At 35.9% G+C, this 19,226-nt stretch overlaps 2 protein-coding genes across 3 annotated transcripts in view; both read left to right on the top strand.

Annotated features, from left to right (window-relative positions):
• The first annotated feature begins 1,266 nt into the window (after positions 1-1,266).
• LEPROTL1 (leptin receptor overlapping transcript like 1) lies at positions 1,267-11,559 on the top strand. Its single transcript, XM_081940511.1, has 4 exons — positions 1,267-2,700; positions 6,802-6,877; positions 7,942-8,128; positions 8,799-11,559. The coding sequence occupies exons 1-4, from the start codon at positions 2,685-2,687 to the stop codon at positions 8,913-8,915; spliced, it is 396 nt and encodes a 131-aa protein (XP_081796637.1). The 5' UTR covers positions 1,267-2,684; the 3' UTR covers positions 8,916-11,559.
• A 2,380-nt stretch (positions 11,560-13,939) lies between these two features.
• The window catches only part of SRP72 (signal recognition particle 72), a 28,714-nt gene continuing 23,427 nt past the window's right edge, over positions 13,940-19,226 (top strand). The window contains exons 1-4 of one of the 2 annotated variants that reach the window (XM_081940489.1): positions 13,940-14,110; positions 15,430-15,550; positions 16,793-16,916; positions 17,686-17,829. In XM_081940489.1, the coding sequence (XP_081796615.1) occupies positions 13,978-14,110; positions 15,430-15,550; positions 16,793-16,916; positions 17,686-17,829 (522 nt within the window). In that variant the 5' untranslated portion in view covers positions 13,940-13,977. The remainder of the gene's footprint in view (positions 14,111-15,429; positions 15,551-16,792; positions 16,917-17,685; positions 17,830-19,226) is intronic. The other variant, XM_081940488.1, reaches the window with a different exon arrangement.

Genomic DNA, 19,226 nt, shown 5'->3' with positions numbered 1-19,226 from the left:
AGCCTAGTGCCTTAACCACTAGGGCAGACTGACTGAAAACTGGGATAATCATTAGATGAAAGCAACAAGTTAGGATTTTCTGAATTTGTTTGCTGACAACTAGTTATCTGAATGTTTCTATCTCAGACCTCATAGCCCTAGTAAAATTTTTGAAACTTTCAATCGTAAGAACTCTGCTTGCCTAAAAAAAGGTGGATAAGTTTACAAATAGCATTTTAATCAGGTTTGCTGCTTGATGTGTCCTCTGAAGCTGAAATGGAAACTATTTGGAATAAAATTATCCAAGCTTTTTAATTTGTGTGTCATGCAAACTGTGCCAATATGACTTGAAATGTAATAGTTATTGCAAGCAGAAAATTCAGTTCACATAAGAGGGAACTGTTTCTTTTAAAAATAGATATGATATATATAGCCTTCCAATTTAGTCCCATGGTATGCATTTTTGCTTTGCTTAACGGTTTTCAATACATGCATAGTTTTAAGGCTTCGCAGTAGATGTTACAAAGATGGGTTTGAAACTGTTAAAATAAATAACTATATCTTTACTGTTTATTTTAGTCTAAATTATGAGTTCTACCATTTATATCCTGATCTCTATTACAAAGTAAGAATTTGGGATTATCCTTAGAAACTAAATGAAGAGAAATTTAGGTTGACAAATGATCTTTATATAATAGAATTAAATGATGGGATTTGTTGCCATTGTGGTGAACATCACCAATTTGGATGATTTTCAAAGGGGACCAAACATACTAATGAAAGACAGCAATATTTAATCTTTGCCCTACCTTTAGTTTAATCAACTTAAGGTGTAGCATACATACCTAATGTTCCTGCCTTTTATGTTTTGCAAAATAGCCACCTGTGAGGTGGGCAGAGACATAGGGACTGCTCCAAATACACTACATACCCATGACAATTGGTTACCAAAATGTTCAGTTTGGGGTATCCATGTAAGACAATTACTTGTGAGCTTCCTGAATGCATTGGACCATGTTTTGTGTGACACAGAATAGTAGAGTAGATGGACTATACAGTTCTTATATTACTTTTTTTCAAAGTTGCTCTCCTTTAGTCACAATGATTTTCAATATTTTACTATTTCGAATAGTATATTTACATAACATTGATAACCATTTCCCAAAACAAATCTTAATATTTTCTTAGCAGTTATTTCTGAACATACAACACTTAATTTATTAAAATATGAAAATTATTTATATATACTGAATCTGTAGAGATAACTCCCCAAATTTTATGCTTTGTAGACCAATTAGAATCAGTAAAGAAGTATAAGCAGTATTCTAAATAATTGCTGAATCTGGAAGTTTCTAGATAAAATAGATATGGGTGCTTGTACAATTAATCAAGCTTTCAGAACAGACAAAAAAAATATTAGGTTTGGAAGATTAACAGAAGTAATTATAAAAGTAATTCTGGTGTCATCTTGTTTCTGCAAACAAGGTAAGCTGGTGGATCTACCATAACTTCTATTTAACAATATCTGGCTGTTATCTTAATTGTGCTAATTCATTGTTTTGCAGTAAAAAAGCAGAAAAAAACCTTTAACCATTCAAGCCATTTATAAAATGGCTGCAACTTTACAAGTGCATAAACATATAGCAAATCACTGATGAAATCACTCTTACAGTCAATAAGTAAATAAACTTTCCACAACTATTTTGGGATATTTTGTCCAACAACCTCAGGTCCTAAAAGATTTTAAAAAGACAAAGAGTTGAAAAAAGCCAGACGAAAATGGAACAATATGTCTCTACAGAGTCAAGATTCAGTAAAAATTTAAAGACCTAATTAACTTATAATTGAAATCAAAAGTCTTTAATGTTAACAAAAATGGAAAGAAAGAGAAGACAACCAGCAGTGGATGGACTGACTCTACAGTGTTGATGAGTGATCCATTGGAAGCCTTGAAAGAACAAGTTAAGAGACAGATGTTGTGAACCAAATTTATGTGATAAATAGATAAATTCATGAGTTCAAAACGACTTGATGGCACATAAATGGGTCTTTTTTAGTTTTTTTTTTCTCCCCACATTTTGTTTTAATCATGGTAAATAGATTCTTGTTCCAAAGGTGCTTTTTCAAGAGACAACTGGACTTTCTAGTTTTTTCTTTGAAGGCGTTTCACTTCTCATGCAAGAAGCTTCTTCAGCTTTGACAGGATAGTGGAGAATGGACTGATTTATATTCCTTACAAACAGTTGGCAATTTGCATCCTGCTTTGAGCTGAAGAACCTTTTTGGATGAGAAACGAAACGTCTTCAAAGAAAAAACCAGAAAGCCCAGTTGCCTTGTGGAAAAAGCATCTTTGGGGCAACCATGACCTAGATGGCTGAGAATCTCCATAGATAAATAGGTTCTTGTTGTATTATCACTCGCGACTTTTGTAGCCGAGTGGAGGCAGCAGCAACTAGACCCGTCCATTACTGTCTCAGGATTTTCTTCTGTTTCGGAAAATAGGTCTTCCCTGGGGAAGGAAAACAGAATACAAACACGAAGCTTTGCCTTATGTTCCGAAGTTACGTCCGCCGTTTCGGAGGTCGCGATTCGTCGGAAGTATTGCCCGGGTCTCGAGCGCGCACTTCCGGGGCTTGTCTAGCCGCGTTCCTTCCCCTTGGTGTTGGTTGGGAGCGGCCTGGGCGAAGTAATACTGTAGCAGCACCATGGCCGGCATCAAAGGTAGCCTTGTTGGGGGTTGATTTCGGGGGAGGGCACGGGGAGGAGGGGAGCTACTTGGGGACCGGATCCCCCCATCCAGATCAGGTCGTTGGTGGAGGGGAGGGACGTCGCCCCCACCCTGACGATGACGCACGCCGGCAATGTTGGGGGGGGTGGAAACCTCGCTGCGTTTCCATGACAACGCAGCCTGCCCCGGTGCAGTGGCTGCGCCGCTGAGGTTTGAAAGAGGGCCTGTGGAGAGCCCCTATTGTCTCCTTTTCCCTAACTCTGCCCGATCAGACACAGGGCTTGACTAGGCAACCGCCGCAGGGCAGCCTTGAAAAGCACAGTGAGAGAGAGGCCTGTGCTTTTCAGTGGACTCAACTTTCAGGCTGTTAGGTCTAGAATGGGAGCTCTAGGTGGCTGTGTTGCAGATAAATATACGTGATTATTAGTCCTTGGCGGTTTGCATAAAACTTCCGGCTGCAGCGGCATACAGGCAGGGTGTCTTAGCTGATGGGCGGAAATCAGGACAGGAATGAAATCTTAAGGCTCCACCAGACTTCACTAAATTCATGCTCTCCAACAATATTCGACTGCGGTCCCCGTATTTCATCTGTCTGCATCTAGAGATCCTGGTGTGCTCATTCTTGCAGCATTCTTAAGATGAAATTGATTTTTAGTGGGATAAGATCGGCAGGAAGAGAATATAGTCTGATATAGTCTTGACACAGATCAATGCAATGCATATTACTATTTGTGAAATAGACTTAATACCAGTGCTCTTGTGGAGTTTTTCACTATTCAGAAATCTCTAATAATTCTAAATAAGTTCTGTATGTATATGTTGGGACTGCATATCTTTTATAGATCGGTTTGATAGAAACATATATTTTGTATTAAACACAAGAGTAAAAAGATAGCACTACTGTACATTTAATGAAAGAGAGAGTATTTTGAACTTTTAGCTTTGTTTGATGTGTTTCAATCATTAACCATATCTATGAAGACCCATAGCAGTATTTGTGGGTATTTTATATTTTTATGTGTGCTACATAGCAATTTAGGGGAATATTACAAGGAGGATCATAAAAATAACAATGTGACAAGTTGAGATGCTGTTTATCATAATAATAATAAAGTTTGGTTAGTGTACATGGCAGAACTTGAAGATAGCAGAATAGAACAGAAAGAATTGGAGAAAATCGCAAAATACTGAAACCTGCAAATCAAAATAAAATTACTGTGACAAAAGAAAGTGAAATGCCAATAGTAATAGTAATGAAATCCCAAAACAACCAGACCACTACTTAAACACGTTCAGCATTGACAAAATAACCATTGGTCAATTTGAAAGGGCAGCTTTACTTGGAACATCTTGAATCCTCTTATCATAACTTTATCATCAGACATCAACATTTGCATATCCCAGGCCCTTGTGAAGTACTTGATAGGTGGCTAAAAGTGCCAAATACAGTCTAAATACCTGGCTGACTGTGCAACCAACCATAATAAAATATCCACTGGAAGCTGCCAGTTCTTCCACTGGTTTTGATCTTCATATGCATTGAGTTCTTCCCAAGAACCTAGGATGTTGTAATGTATTGGCATTCTATATGTATAGTTCCAAGTAGCATGGCTTATTGTAATTGACAGATGGAAATTTTGTTAGTGCACAAATTTACCAAGTGCTGCCAAAGAGTTTTTGATATGGCATCCAGTCTATCACTACTGGGACCACAAGGGCCAGGTTATGTCATAGTATTTCAATTTTCACATCTTGATACTTTGTGATCAGTTCTTTCTGCTATCCCCTGGTATTGTCCCATCAATTATCCACATGTTCCTCTTTTCATCAACAGTTATATTTGGTGTATCACGAGCCTATTATTATATACACAACAACATGAAATCACAGCTGCCATTTTTTTAGCTGGGCTTTCATATAATCATTATTATGGTTGGCTGCACAGTCAGCCAGATGTTGAGGCTGGATCACAGCTGCCAATTTTTTAGCTGGGCTTTCATATAATCATTATTATGATTGGTTGCACAGTCAGCCAGATGTTGAGGCTGGATTTGGCATTTTTATCCATTTTCTTAAATCCTATTCAAGAATTTGGGAGAGGCAAATCTGCCTGTCTGATGCCATTAAAGGTATTGTAATTATGGTTTGTCACCCAGTCACCCAGATATTTAGACTGGATTTGGCATTTTTATTCATCTATTAAGTCCTTCCCAATGACTTATATAAGCATATATTGTTTATTATTATTTAAATACTAATAAGCTGCTTCACTCAATTATAAAGATTATTGATGTAAAATCATTTTACCACGCAATGTTAGGTGTTTATTGTTCAAATAGGAAAAGGCTGTTTTGGCAAAAGAACCTTAGTCAGGAGTGACGTAATAGTACCAGGCAAAACTTGCTAGAGACTAGTTGCAAAGCTGGTGGGGATTGGATGCTGCAACGTGGGTGGAAACACATCAGACATTTGAATGAGCATACTTTGACAAAAAATATGAGAGCCAGTTTGGTCTAGTGATTAAGGCACAAGGCTAGAAATCAGGAAACCATGTGTCTTGCCTTACACAGGAAAGCTGGTTGTGTGACTGAGCCAATGACTCTCTCAGCCCAACCCAATTTATGGGTTGTTACAGGAAAAATAGGAAGAGGAAGGAGAAACATTAAAGTAAAACTGATCATAAATATTTGATTATTGATCAGTAAGGTTGCAGTTAATGTGACTAAAACATAATACAATCCTTATCTCAGAGATTAGTCATGTAAATGTTAGTGGCTCCAGGATCTTGCTTCCTCTATAAATTCACAAAGGCAATTCAGTTTTTCTGAATATACCTTGACCTCCTATCTTTATAACAGCAATACAAAGATGATTCAGGTATTTTCTATAAAGTATATTTAACATCAGTGAAAAGTTTTTTGAATTTTCCTGTGTTCACGATACTTAATGCAGTATCAATTAATACACTATTAATGTCCTGACTGTTCTCTTGAAAATCTGCAGCAATAATATAAATAACAGTAAAACCTGTGGCAACTTGGCAGAAAGAGACAAATAAAAAAAAAGTAATAGTCAGAAAAATCAGTTATTAATAGCAGTGCCATATTGTTACAAAGCATAAACACGCATGTATAAGCTCTTTTTCATTTTATGGAATCATTACATATATGAATATAAATGCAATATAGAAAATTTATAATAATAATTTATAAAAATATCTAAATGTATAAATTAATGGGAAAAGACCCGAATACAACAAGACCAGCATACCTACACCGTGAAAATCTACGAAAAGTAATATAAATATAAATATAAATATGTGTGTGTGTGTGTGTGTGTGTTGTAATTGTACTGATAAATAAATAAAGGGAGACTAGGATAGATCTATTTCGAGCTAATTAGCTCTCATCAGCTAGCCATACCCTTACTGGGATTAGAACCCGGGCAGTATATATCTTAGGCAGGAGTCTTAAGCACTAAGCCACGGGTTCTCTTCCTTATCAGTTGAGCCAGGGAAATAGGTATGTATTTATGTTACAACCCCTGGTATGACTAAATATGGGAGGAAGGTCACTACTCCCTCTTTCTGTCCTTCGGCTTATCACAAAGACCATGCAGGCAGAAAACCATATTTTTATTTTTACTGTTGCCTTTTTATATTTGTGTTGTAATTGTACTGATAAATACAATTATACAAATAATTATACAAATATAAATACTGTGATAAGCCGAAGGACAGAAAGAGGGAGTAGTGACCTTCCTCCCATATTTAGTCATACCAGGGGTTGTAACATAAATACATACATACATACATACATACATACATACATACATACATACATACATACATATATATTTCTAAATTAAGATAAGGGTATTTAACATTGAAGTTTCACTTTTCCATCACGTTTATTGGAGTTTTTATGGTAAAAATATAAGTGTTCTGTATTTTAATTATGCACAATAGTTGAACAAGAAGTAATGCATTCAAAAAACAAACAAAATATTGATTTTTCGTTTTCTTATATTTAGTGTTTATTGATGCAAAACCATACAGTTTTGTAACTGACAAGGGTTTACATCTGCCTTTACAGCTTTAATCAGCTTGTCTTTTGGGGGAGCTGTTGGACTAATGTTCCTGATGCTTGGTTGTGCCCTTCCAGATTACAGGTATTGTACAATATTTCCTTGTTTTTTCTTGCAGTTTATAAAATTAAATAAACAGAGAACACCTGTGCTGATTTCAATAAAGGTCCAGCAGCCCTCTGATGCTGGGAGAGAGTAAAAGAAGGCAATTCTTCCAAGCTAAGAATAGCCATTTCAAACATTCTATGAAATTATAGTTATGTTTTGTTTGTGTTGACTGCTTTTCAGCCTAAACTAAAGTAGTACCTTGGTACTCATTGTTAATTGACTCTGGGAGGCAACATGAGTACCAAACAATTTTTTCCCATAAGGAATAAAGTAGTGAATCAAAGGCAGCTGACACCAAAACTTCTAGCTTGTGCACTGAGTACCAAACAAATGATGAATACCAGGACAAAATGTTCACATCAAAATGCATTGTATACCAAAATCAGTAAGTTTCAAAGCAGTTGAGTATCAAGGTACCACTGTATCTTCCAGGTTGGCATGTAACAAACACATAGTTTCAAGACTTATAGTAAAAGTGACAACCGAATTTCAGTCTGTTTTATAATTTTCAGCCTGATTTATAATGATATGCAAATGGAAGTATTTGGAAGTGCAATCTTTTATTCCTACTACCTTTAATTAATCACTTTATCCTGTTCTGAGGGACACTTAAAGGACCATGTTCTGATTAGATTTCAGGCTAACACAATGTATTACACTTGCCTGCCAAAATCTGTCTGTTCAATTTCTTGTTTGTGCTCTCTGCACATTATTACCTGGGGATTCTTCACCTATGGAGAAACTATTCCAAAAAGCTACTATAACTTGATTAGCAATATAGGTGGAGAGTCCTGTCACTAGCCATCTGTTACATACGTCATGCTCTGCATTGTCTTTGTGTGGTATTTTCGACTGTCATAAGAAAAAGTATTTTTAAAACTAGACAAAACAAGATAAATGTTAAGTCTCTCCACACATACACATGCACACCCAATGGGAAAATAGATAAAATATTTACATAACAGTAGTGTGATTTTTGAAGCAAATATAAGTGAAAGAATATCTATAAAATAAACACACATCTTTTTATTTACTTTCAGCAAATATTGGCCGCTGTTTGTTTTGTTCTTCTATACCCTATCTCCAATTCCATATTGCATAGCAAGAAGAGTTGTTGAAGATACAGATGCTACAAGTAATGCTTGCAAGGAACTTGCCATATTTCTTACAACCGGCATTGTTGTTTCAGCATTTGGACTTCCAATTGTATTTGCCAGAGCAGAACTGGTTAGTAATTCCTTCTTTTTAGCAGCTTTTCTTTAATGTTTGATACCTGCTTTCAGAATAGGACACAGGTCTGTAGTGATTCTCAGTCATCCAGGTCACAGTTGTCTCAAAGGTGTCGTCGTCCCCCCCCCCCAAAAAAAGGCAACTGGACTGTTTTTTCCTTGAGGGAGATGTTTTGCTTCTCATTCAAGGTGCTTCATTGATCCAGAACTGATGAAGCGTCTTGGATGAGAAACGAAACATCTTTCTCAAGGACAAAACAGTCCAGCTGCCTTTTGAAAAAAAACACCTTTGAGACAAGATGCAGAAGCCTACAAAGCACAAGTTAGCAAGATTTTGTTAACATATGCAAACTGTCATTAAGCGTTGTGATGAAAAAAAAAACAAACCTTGAAAGTTCCCCATTTTATAGATCCTTTGATACATAACATTCAGTCAGTGGATGTTGGGCACCACCTGGTAAAAATAGTTTGAGGGTATTGAAATTCAGAGGATACCAAGTTGTTTGCCTTCCCACTAGGCAACTAAGTCTAAGTGTTAACAAATACTGTAATTTAAAAATTGCATTAAATAGAATTACTTTGTGAAAGGATGTTTTCCCCATTCACAGAATAATTAATGTATGTTGGGTTTTTTGTGTACGTAAAACTTGTCTTTCCTTTTTCCATAGATTAAGTGGGGTGCCTGCGCACTTGTCCTCACAGGAAACACAGTCATATTTGCTACCATCCTAGGATTTTTCTTGGTTTTTGGCAGCAATGATGATTTCAGCTGGCAACAGTGGTGAAAAGAGTTGGAGTGAGAACTATCAACATGTCATGTCATTCAGTGGCCATCCATACTCAAGAAAGAATGGGCAATAAAGTGAATGTACTGTTTTCACAGAGGGGACCTGGGGTAGGACGCTCGGTAGCCACTTTTCTTCTCTTTTCACAAAGAACATTAACATTTTGCTTGATTTAAATTTTTTAACAGGCTGATGCTCTTTTATTTTAGTACTTTATTTTGATGTGAGAACAGAATGCTTAAATGTGATGTTTAAAATGTATCTTTTTAAAAGAACATGAGAGTGGTGCTTAAATATAAAGTCAAACTTTTCACCATTGATTATTTTAAAACTAATGTCAGGTTATGAAACCAAGTAAGAAAGAAAAAAACAAGAATGGCCCAATACAGTCAAAAGTGTGAAATTTTTGACTGGGTCGTAAGCACAGGTTTGGAAGTATTTGCCAAATTCAGCAAAGATTATGGTTATGCAGAGAATTGTGCATATGGCTTGTTGATTTTAATTAGAGAATTAAGCATGTGTTCAGTACTCTTAATTCTTTTCTGAAAATAAGTATGATTCTGGAATGCTGAAGTGTGCCCTTCAAGAGCAGTTATGGATTTTGTTGTGGGATTTTGGAAAAGAACTGAAAAGAAAAGCATTCATAGTAGCTGGCTGGTAGGTTTTTTTATTATGTATGCGTCTGAAAATGTTACATTTCCATTAATTCCATTTAAATGAGAATGAGCGAACTTTTGATGATAATGGAGTATCTAAGTGTCCATTACTTTAAAAGTTTGTCCAATGTACAAATACTTTGACAGTTTTTATTTTTGATTATCTGAAGGGGGGGGGGGGAGATGGAATTTTAATTTTTCTTGAGGAGTAGAAGACAGGACATTTAATGTTAATTTTTAAAGCCTTTTCTGAAAACTCTGTGTTTATGTATTGTGTGATTCAACATTCTGTATCCATTTTTTTTTATGTTTTACCAAAGGAAAGTGTAATGAAACTACTGAGTATAGTTATAACCAGGAGGAGGAAACCCTGCACCAGGCATGTGGAAATAAGTGGTCCTGCTCCTTTACTATTCACTTGTACTTATTACCACAAAGTATAAAAAGATAATTTCTGCTCCCCCATTTTTTACTTTGTACATGGTATAAAAAGGTTTTTCAGATGTAGATAAACATTCCCACTGTAGATAAAACATTTACCTGGAAGACTAATTACTGCATACATATACAGTCAGAGCTTGGTTGCATTGCAAATCTTTGACTATGGACATTTTATAGTAATTCTGTTAATGTTTTAGTTTATGCACTAATGTATTAAATGTTAGATCAAAAGTGTAGTTCTGTTAAATATAACACATGTAATTTGCAATATTGAATAACTGTTCCATGCCACTTGAGTTTTTTTGTTTCTATTAACCATAAATTACCATGTTTTGTAGATATAATTCTTTTGTAGTCATGCTTTCCTGGTAACTCCTTAATATGATACCCAAGTGTCTCTGTCTATGCTTGCATGTTATTTTATGCAAACTAGGCAAGATTTGATATAGTCACTTAAACATAGTCCCTTTTTTAAAAACAATGCTACTGACATAGTCCTCTCCACTATCAGCCAAGTCTAGAGTGCCTTGTCTCCTCTCTCCTTGGCTGCTCAGTAGATGTACGTGTTTCACAGTGTGTCAGATCTATGGTATAAGAGACAGGTGAGTGCATATAAAGGTACTGTGCAGAGGTGTCCGATTACAAATAGTGCTTGGGGCACAGCAATATTTGGCTTGAAGAGAAAGGAGGGAAGAAGACAATTTACTGATCTCTTTCCACTGACAGAACTCCGACTGGAGAAGTAGAGTTGACTCATGGTCTACGTTTGCAGACTTCATAAGATAAAGTGAATGTTACACAGGCTGTAGTAGTTATCAGTGCGGCATTATATAAAAACACAAGGATTCCTATGCCCCTCTTTTAAAAGTGTATGATATAGATTTCAGATAGAGAATGAACTCTAAAGCCCGATAATTATTAGTTTTATCTGCACTGCATTGAATCTTCCAAAATATTTTTTTCCTAAGAGTTAAAAACAGAAAATGGGCAACTACAAGTGTACTTTGCAAAACCTGCAGTTATTTACATCCCAGTCCAACTTTTAAATCTCTAAACCATAGCAGTCTTAGAAACCATGTGCAACTTCTGCTGCATGATACTAAGATTGATGCAATCACGTCCCTGAAACTCCCTGCACTGCACTGATGGTGGACTAGTCTTAGCCATCATATAGACAGATGTGAACTCATTTTGTGATTCCCCCTGCAATCCTGTATTGTATCAAGATGGGTTCTCATTTTTCCTGTAATACTCTTGCTTTATGATGACAGGCTACTCTTAGAGAGTGCTTACTCTATTATATTTTATAGTAATGTTTGTCGTCTTAATACTTTTGGGTAGCATTGTGGCTACAGACCCCATTAGACATACTGCTGCCTCCAATTATCAGGTGTTAAGATATTTGAGACATATATCTTTTCCCATGTAATATGCACTGAGAAGCATTGCCATCCTACCGGCAGAAATTTTGATGAAAAAACAATAAACGATTTAAATATCAGATGGTTTTGGATTTTTAATGAGCATCCCTTAGCAATAAGTTTTTTTATAAGAAAAACTGTTTCATTCTTTAGCAGAAAGGAAGTTATTTAAGATAACTATTGGTCATATATGTGGCTTTTGACATATTCTATGCATTTTATTCCATGTACAGGTAAATATAATGCTACATCCAATAATTCAAATTCTGCTAATTGTGGGTAATTAGTCAGATTTGAAATAGGATTTGTAAAGATCATTAGCATTTCTTTTAAATTTAAATTTAAAAAAAAAACAAAGAGAGAATACACTGATGTTTTAGGTGGGAACTGATATACAAATGTTTTAAATTAATAAACAAAAAAATGCTGTAATGAGCCATTTATACCTGAGGTAGGGGAGGGAAAGGAATGAAATACAACTTTATCTCTTATCTGAACCATGATCCACTACTTCTTTTGGCAAGAATATTTCTTAAAGCAGATACAAAAGGAGGGAAGAAAAAGCCAACATGCAACTACCCTGGTAATTTTAATTTTACTATTTTTATATACTTATTTTCCTTGTTTCAATAAATAAGGGGCTCTGCTGTGTGCCAGAGTATCATATTTCATTCAGAAGTGCAAATTGCTTCTGAAATTTTAAATTTCAATTTTAAAGTGGCGCAGTTGCTAGAGTGCAGTGCTGCAGTCTACTTCTGCAGATCACCGTCTGCCAGCAGTTTGGCAGATTGAATCTCACCAGGCTCAAGGTTGACTCAGCCTTCCATCCTTCTGAAGTGGGTAAAATGAGTTGGGGGCAATATGCTAACTCTGTAAACTGCTCAGAGAGGGCTGTAAAGCACTGTGAAGTGGTATATAAGTCTAGGTGCTATTGCTCTTGAGATTCCATAGTATTCTTACGAAAAGTAAGTAGAAGCTTCCAATTTAGACATTACTGGATACTTTCTTTTAAATTACAGATTAACCAAAACATCTTTTACAATAAGAAAGAGCTTCCAGTCTAAAGATGCTGATATGTATCTCAAAATCCATGTTTGGAAGGAATGGTTTTGATAGAATTTGTAGATTGGGTTACTTTGTAGTATAATAGTTTGGTACTAGATTTGGGAGGTGAAATTATAACAATAAGACTTTTTTTTAAAGTGGAGAAAACTAAGTGGATTGCCTTACATTTTCTATTACTAACTACTAATTTCCAGGAACTCAATAAAATATAAATTTTTAATGCACTTGTGAACTTGGTCCTCTTGGATGAGAGGCCTGTAGAAAACCAGATTTGTTGCTTGAGTTATTTGGGAGTAATGACATAGGGCAATAATTATAGTACTAATCTATTGGACTGACCCTAAATTGGAATCCAGTTTGAAATGGACTCTATTATAATGAATACTAAGAAGATAACATCAAATATCTAAAATAATTAGTGGTCAGAATGGTTTACAAAGTGTGTGCTTTGTTCTCTGCCACAGTTTTGCAACTAGTGCTCTGCAAAAACATTAGGCTGCTGAGTCCAGGTGTTAAGTTTTTTTTTCCCTTTTGGAAAATGCAATGTGGATCCTGCAATTTAGGTTAAAAAAAGAGATTACAGCTGGTGACGGATGTGTTATATGTTTTTCTAATTTCTTTCACCCCATGAAAATGTGATGACCAAATTCTGAAGGGCTGGGAAATTCATTTGGCTTCATTCACTGTATTCATTTTGTTTATTATGGTAACATAGCAGTAGGAGAATACAAGTACATAGATCTGTAGTCTTGAAATTAATTACGTTTATTTTGTTATTTCAGTGTTGGAGGGAAAAAAACCTGCATGTTTATATAGAATTTGATTTTTTTTAAAGATAAAAACTAATACAAACTAAGAAAAACAAACCAAAGAGAAAGTTAAAAGTGCAAGGAACAAAAAGTAAAGAAAAGAAAAAAAAGAAAAAAGGGAGAAGAGTCAAAGATGTGGCTTCTGATCTTTACAGTAATCCAAGTATAAATCTAGCTCTTAGTCTTTGGCTACAAGTATAAAAACCCGTTTTAAACAATTCTATTAAATCTTCTATATTCATATTTTTTGTTAACATCTCCGTCTTCTCTCATTTACTCTTGAAACCTGCTAATGCACCAATTATTTTAGTTTTCCCATTAATGTTTCAATTCCCTTTAAAGGATCTCCCAGGAGCAAAACTTTCAAGGTTTAAGTTATACTAACACGTTCAAAGGTTTCCAGATTAGGGTGGGCCAAAAAATAAAAACCCCGCGACCAAAAATACTCAGAAAATTTTCGAGGCGGAAGACCTCTCGACAGTCAAAAAGCCAACTTGTCGCCACCTAGCCCCCCGCTGGGCACGCTTGCGCCTTAGAGAAATCGCGAAGCACCATAGAGAGCTGTACACGACAACAGAACACGGGTCTCGATTTACTTCCGGTATCAAAGAGGCATGTTCAGCTGTTTCCTCTGCTCGTAAAGTTCGGTTACTTCTCTACCTCTGTCAAGATGGCGGCGGGCGCGGGGAGCGGAAGTGGCTCCGGCGCGGCTGGAGCTGCCTCGGTAGCCTCGCTCTGGAGCGAAGTGAATCGCTGCGGCCAGAATGGGGACTTCGGGCGCGCGCTGAAGTCCGTCAATAAAAGTGAGCGAGTGTTGCCGCCCTACCGGCGTATTCTCTATTCTTTTTACACGGAATGGGGGGGGGGAGGGGAGGTCAGTGTGGACCGGCAACCCTCCGTTGTAGACAATCGCAGCAGCACAAGTGACGATGCATTTGTCTTCGGTGGAGTTCTTCCGACTTTGTGAGGCAGATTGCTACCTGCCTTTCCCCCGCCGTAGGTAGAGCAGCGGCAAAGGAGTAACAGCTGGTCTTGCCTGAAGTGAAATTCAACTGGAGCTTGTTATTCTGGAGTGCTCCGCTTCTCTATTAAAGATACAATGTATCTGCTTTCACGTTGATCTCGCCATGGGGGGGGGGGGGAAGCTTGCCTCTGAGAATGGTTGTTGGCTACTTTGATTTAGCCTTAGCCGATTAATGTGCCTTTTTGCCCCAAGATCTGTGACATAGGAATGGTAGTAAAGTCGGTATTTACTTTCTGCGACTCTGTAAAAAAATAGTGTGACAGAATGACACCTACTACTCAAAAAATATTTTATAATAGGTGTATAGCTTTTTATGGGGTTAAACAAGCTTCCGAAAGCTGTTGTTACTATAATGCTTCAGCACCAATGCTTCATTTCTATTAATTAATATGCTCTGCAAAATATCCATTTCATGCGCAAACCCTTTTCTATATTTTCATCTCAAGCGAGCTCTGATGGCTTTTAACAGCTGTGTCACAGGTAGGAATTCATTACAAGTCTTTCTAGTCACTGCATTAAAAAGTGCTTCCTTTGCTGAATGGCCCCTTGTTATATAGTTTTTAAAAGCATAGGGAAAATGGAAAGTTAACAGCCTTTCATGGAAAAAGCACCTGTATTTACTAGAACAAGCTGGCCTTCCTCACAATTGTCCTAAACAGCCATACCTTTTTAATGTTTCCAGGCACAGCTTAACTGTAATTAGGCAAAAGAAAAATTAACTAATATTTATAACGATCCCATTCCCTAGTAGTATTAGCATATTATTTGTCTCCTTTATCATACTATGTGAATTTAAAACTCAGTTCCATTTTAAATTATTTGGAGAAAATTGAGATAGATGTCCTTTCAATTAGATACAGTAGTTCAGGAAAGACAGTAATTATGTTGTTAGTGATTTTAGTCCAATATGGAAACCTTCCACCAAATAATTCACTCTCCAAAAATAAAATTGACATGCACATGAGCATACATTCTTCAAAATGTTCAGTTTATAAATCCATCAAAGTTTTCAAAATCAGAGATATAAATAGGTAACAGGTGCAAACCATTTTTAGTATATGTTCATTCTGTAGCTTAATGCATTGAATTTGCTTCTAGTACTACAAATCAGTAAGGACGATGTGACTGCTTTACACTGCAAAGTGGTATGTCTTATACAAAATGGAAGCTTTAAAGAAGCCTTGAGCGTGATTCACACCCATGTCAAAGTATTAACTAGGTAAGTATTATTAAATATTATTAGACAGCCTATCTCTGCTATGTTTTCTGTATTTTTTGAAATATGAAAAATTACATAGATGTGTAAAAGTAAAACACATTTATAGAAAACATAGGGATGCACTTCATTCAAAACACATTTGAAGGAAGTTTTTCAGAACTCATACAATTACTATACCTCTGATACTTATTAAAGCAACCCAGTCTTTCTCAGTTTTGTGAGCCTGAAAAAAGAAATTGCTGCCTTAATAAGTCCACTGATGAGATTGTTGGAGCAGTCATGTCTTTTTTCAGGCGTGCTCAGACCTAATTATCAATGCACAGAGAGCTGTATTCTCTTATAGTATAAGGTGACTCAGAATGCAGCTACAACTATATATGCTGTTATATATTATCCCTCCTGAACTTGGTATCAAGTTGAATTGAAGTAAATCTTCTCATATAAAATGATTTTAGAATACTAGTAATATCAATCCAACAAAGTATTGTATCCAATTAGTCAGTGTGCTAAATATTCCAGAATTTCAGCTTCATAAGAGACAGAAATAATATTATTCTCTATGCCTTTTGTTTGTTTCTCCCATTGGTATAGCATGCATTGTTTTAGGTATTTTTTGCTATTACTTCCATGGTAATCCCTTTTCCCCAACCTGTAGATTTGTTAAAAACCAGATATAGTAAGCCTTAGGAATAATGAACTCATTCTCTTAAATCCTTTATTTTGTAGTTTAACAACTGTCAGTTGTCCATTAGGACTTAGGTTAGAAGGTAAATGCTAAACCTTAGCTGTGTTACATATGCACCTGAGTTAATCTCGGAACTGGCAGTTTTATCTATTCATTAAACCTCTGCTAACATCCTTTGCAAGGTTTTTATGCTTATATTTACTCTTCACGGGAAACAGCTGGGTTTTCTTAACTTTTAAATACTTACAGTGCATTAAATTCCAGGATGTTGTGATCATATTTTATTACATTAATATCCTCAACATAGAATATAGGTTCAGATGTGAATTGCATCAATTATAATTAATCAATTATTATTACATGCTGCAACTTTGAGCAGTTCCATAATATATTTCTAGAATTTAAACTTTATTCTCCATTGTACAGTGTAAGAAAGTAACCTCCCCCACAGGTAAAATGTTAAGCGACATACTATGTATATATATAATATATATATCAATGTTTTGAGAAAAATGAATAGTGAGAAATAACCTCTGTATTTCATTTATATGTTGCAGTGACTTGATAGCTTTTGAGAAGGCTTATTGCGAATATAGGTTGAACAGGATTGAAAATGCTCTGAAGACCATTCAGGGAGCAAGCCACCAGACAAACAAACTAAAGGAGCTCTATGGACAAGTGGTAATTACTCCTTTGTTTCAAATGCAAAGTCCTCCTGTTGGTTTGGTGTACATTTAGTGATTATGCAAGTAAAAAAACTGGAGGTCAACCATTACTGCCCCAAATGTAGCATTAATTATGAAATAACTTGATATTACATTTCCTTCTATCATATTAAAGTGTAAACTAAAAAGATTGTTGGACATTATGTGTCCAGGGCTCAGGTCTGAGGCCCCGAGGCCTGTCTCCTGGTTATGTGGATGGTTGTTTTTCTCAGTTATTGCATATTTTAATTTTTGTACATATATTTGTTTATTGTTTTTATTTTTTATTATTATCCATTGTTAAGTAGTGTACACAATTTACAGAAAACCTTTTCCCCAAAAGGTATTTTGTTTTTTTCCACAAAACAGCTTTTTATATCCAAGTGTTTAAATATTGTGAATATCATTATGACTACGTGATTATCTTTTTTAACTTCACACTTTTATATATACACTGTAGATTCTTTCAACTATAGAGGAAAGAACAACATTTTACTCTTCTGTGTAGGTTGTGAATTGAGGGCAGATAAAAATATAGCTGCTATTGGTTAGAAATATCCTGGCTCAGATTGAGGAACCAGCTTTGTCCGAAAACTTGTAGAAGCTTTCTCTGTTGTTTTTTGGAACTGCTAAAATGTGATGCTAAATAAAATGAACTGCAGCAACTGGATGTTTATCCAGGGATTTGATTTTATACATGTTTATTCTGTATCTGATTTACCAAGTTATTATTTTTTTCTTTTCAGTTGTACAGATTAGAGCGTTATGATGACTGCTTGGCTGTGTATCGGGATCTTATCCGTAATTCACAGGATGACTATGAAGAAGAACGGAAAACCAATCTTTCTGCAGTAGTTGCTGCACAGAGCACCTGGGAGAAAGTGATGCCAGTAAGTAAGTTTATAGTAACAATATACAGAATATGTGAATCACTCCTTTCACACCTCAGTTCTGTCACTCTGCCATAGATTAATTACATGAAGCATTTAATTATATAAAGCATGTAATAATACAGGATCCTTACTCACCAGCATTATTATAAAATGACTAATGAGAATGGAGGGATTAAGAATTGTTCCTGAGCCATAGACTTATGCAACTGCTTTTTCATCAGCTCTAACTTGGCAGCAAAATTAAAAGAAAAGAAAAAAGAAAAAGAAAAAAAGATCATCAAATCATTTTGCTATGCGAAAGTGTCAAGTCTCTATAGTACCCTAAGGAGTAGCAGGATTTTCCCCTCAACTGTGGCATCCATGGATCTCAGTCCTTTATAGCCAAAAGAGAGCAGCAAATACAGTCAAGACCAAAGTATCTACAGTAGTAGTGAACGAGTTGTACATCTTGCCCGAGAGAATTGTACAATGGCAAATTAGTCATCTGTGATCCAACAATAACGCTGCCTTTCTGAATCAGTAGAAAGTAGAGAATCTTAGTTACAGAATCCAGTGATGAAACAAGAGTTTTACTAGGTGTGCACACTGAAAATAAGGATTGCAGTCTTTTTCTACTTTCAACAACATCAAGATATGAGCACATGTTTTAAGCATTGCATTGATTTTTCATATCCTATTGCATACTCTGCCTTCTTAGATAGGAAGCAGACAAGCAGAGTTTGGGAGTTATTAATTTAATTTAATCAATTCTAGCTTTAACAACGCAAGTACCCCTCCAATAGCCAAGCAAAGAACTAAGGCAAGTGTCCTTTAGCATGCCACCGCTATCTGTTAAGCAGGAACACAAGTTGACAAATTGCACCATAGCTGGAAAGATACTGTGCTAGAGAGTTAACATCTTTTGATGGTGCTGAAGAAAGATAGAGATTGGAGAGCCATCTGGACCCTGAGGCCTCAAATATATTTGCCACACATTAAAGTTTACAATGGACATATTAGTAGAAGCTTTCCTGTGGATAATTTCCTAGGTTTGGTGGATATGACAGAGACCTATCAAACATCACAGAGGCCCATCACACAATTCTCCCTTATCAGAGGCCTCTCAGGTTTGGATCCAATAGTGATCAATTTTAGTTGAGAGAGTTGTCCTTCAATCTGATATCAGTAGCAAAAGTATTCATTGAGGTGAGGGTGGGACTTACAAGTCATTTAAGATGCTTATATGTGCACAAGTTGTTTCAAGTCCATATCCCTATTTATTTATTTAGCGAATGGCATATAAGTATAAGTATACTCTTTATTGTCATTGTACTTAAATAAAACAAAATTGGTTTTAACCTCACTGGTGCAAAATTATAACAGAAACGAAAAAAAGAAAGAAAAAGAAAAAAAAC

This window comes from Natrix helvetica (genome assembly GCF_964273705.1).
Source record: "Natrix helvetica genome assembly, chromosome: 2".
In the NCBI taxonomy this organism is placed as follows: domain Eukaryota; kingdom Metazoa; phylum Chordata; class Lepidosauria; order Squamata; family Natricidae; genus Natrix; species Natrix helvetica.
This window is presented reverse-complemented; position numbering and strand designations above follow the sequence as displayed.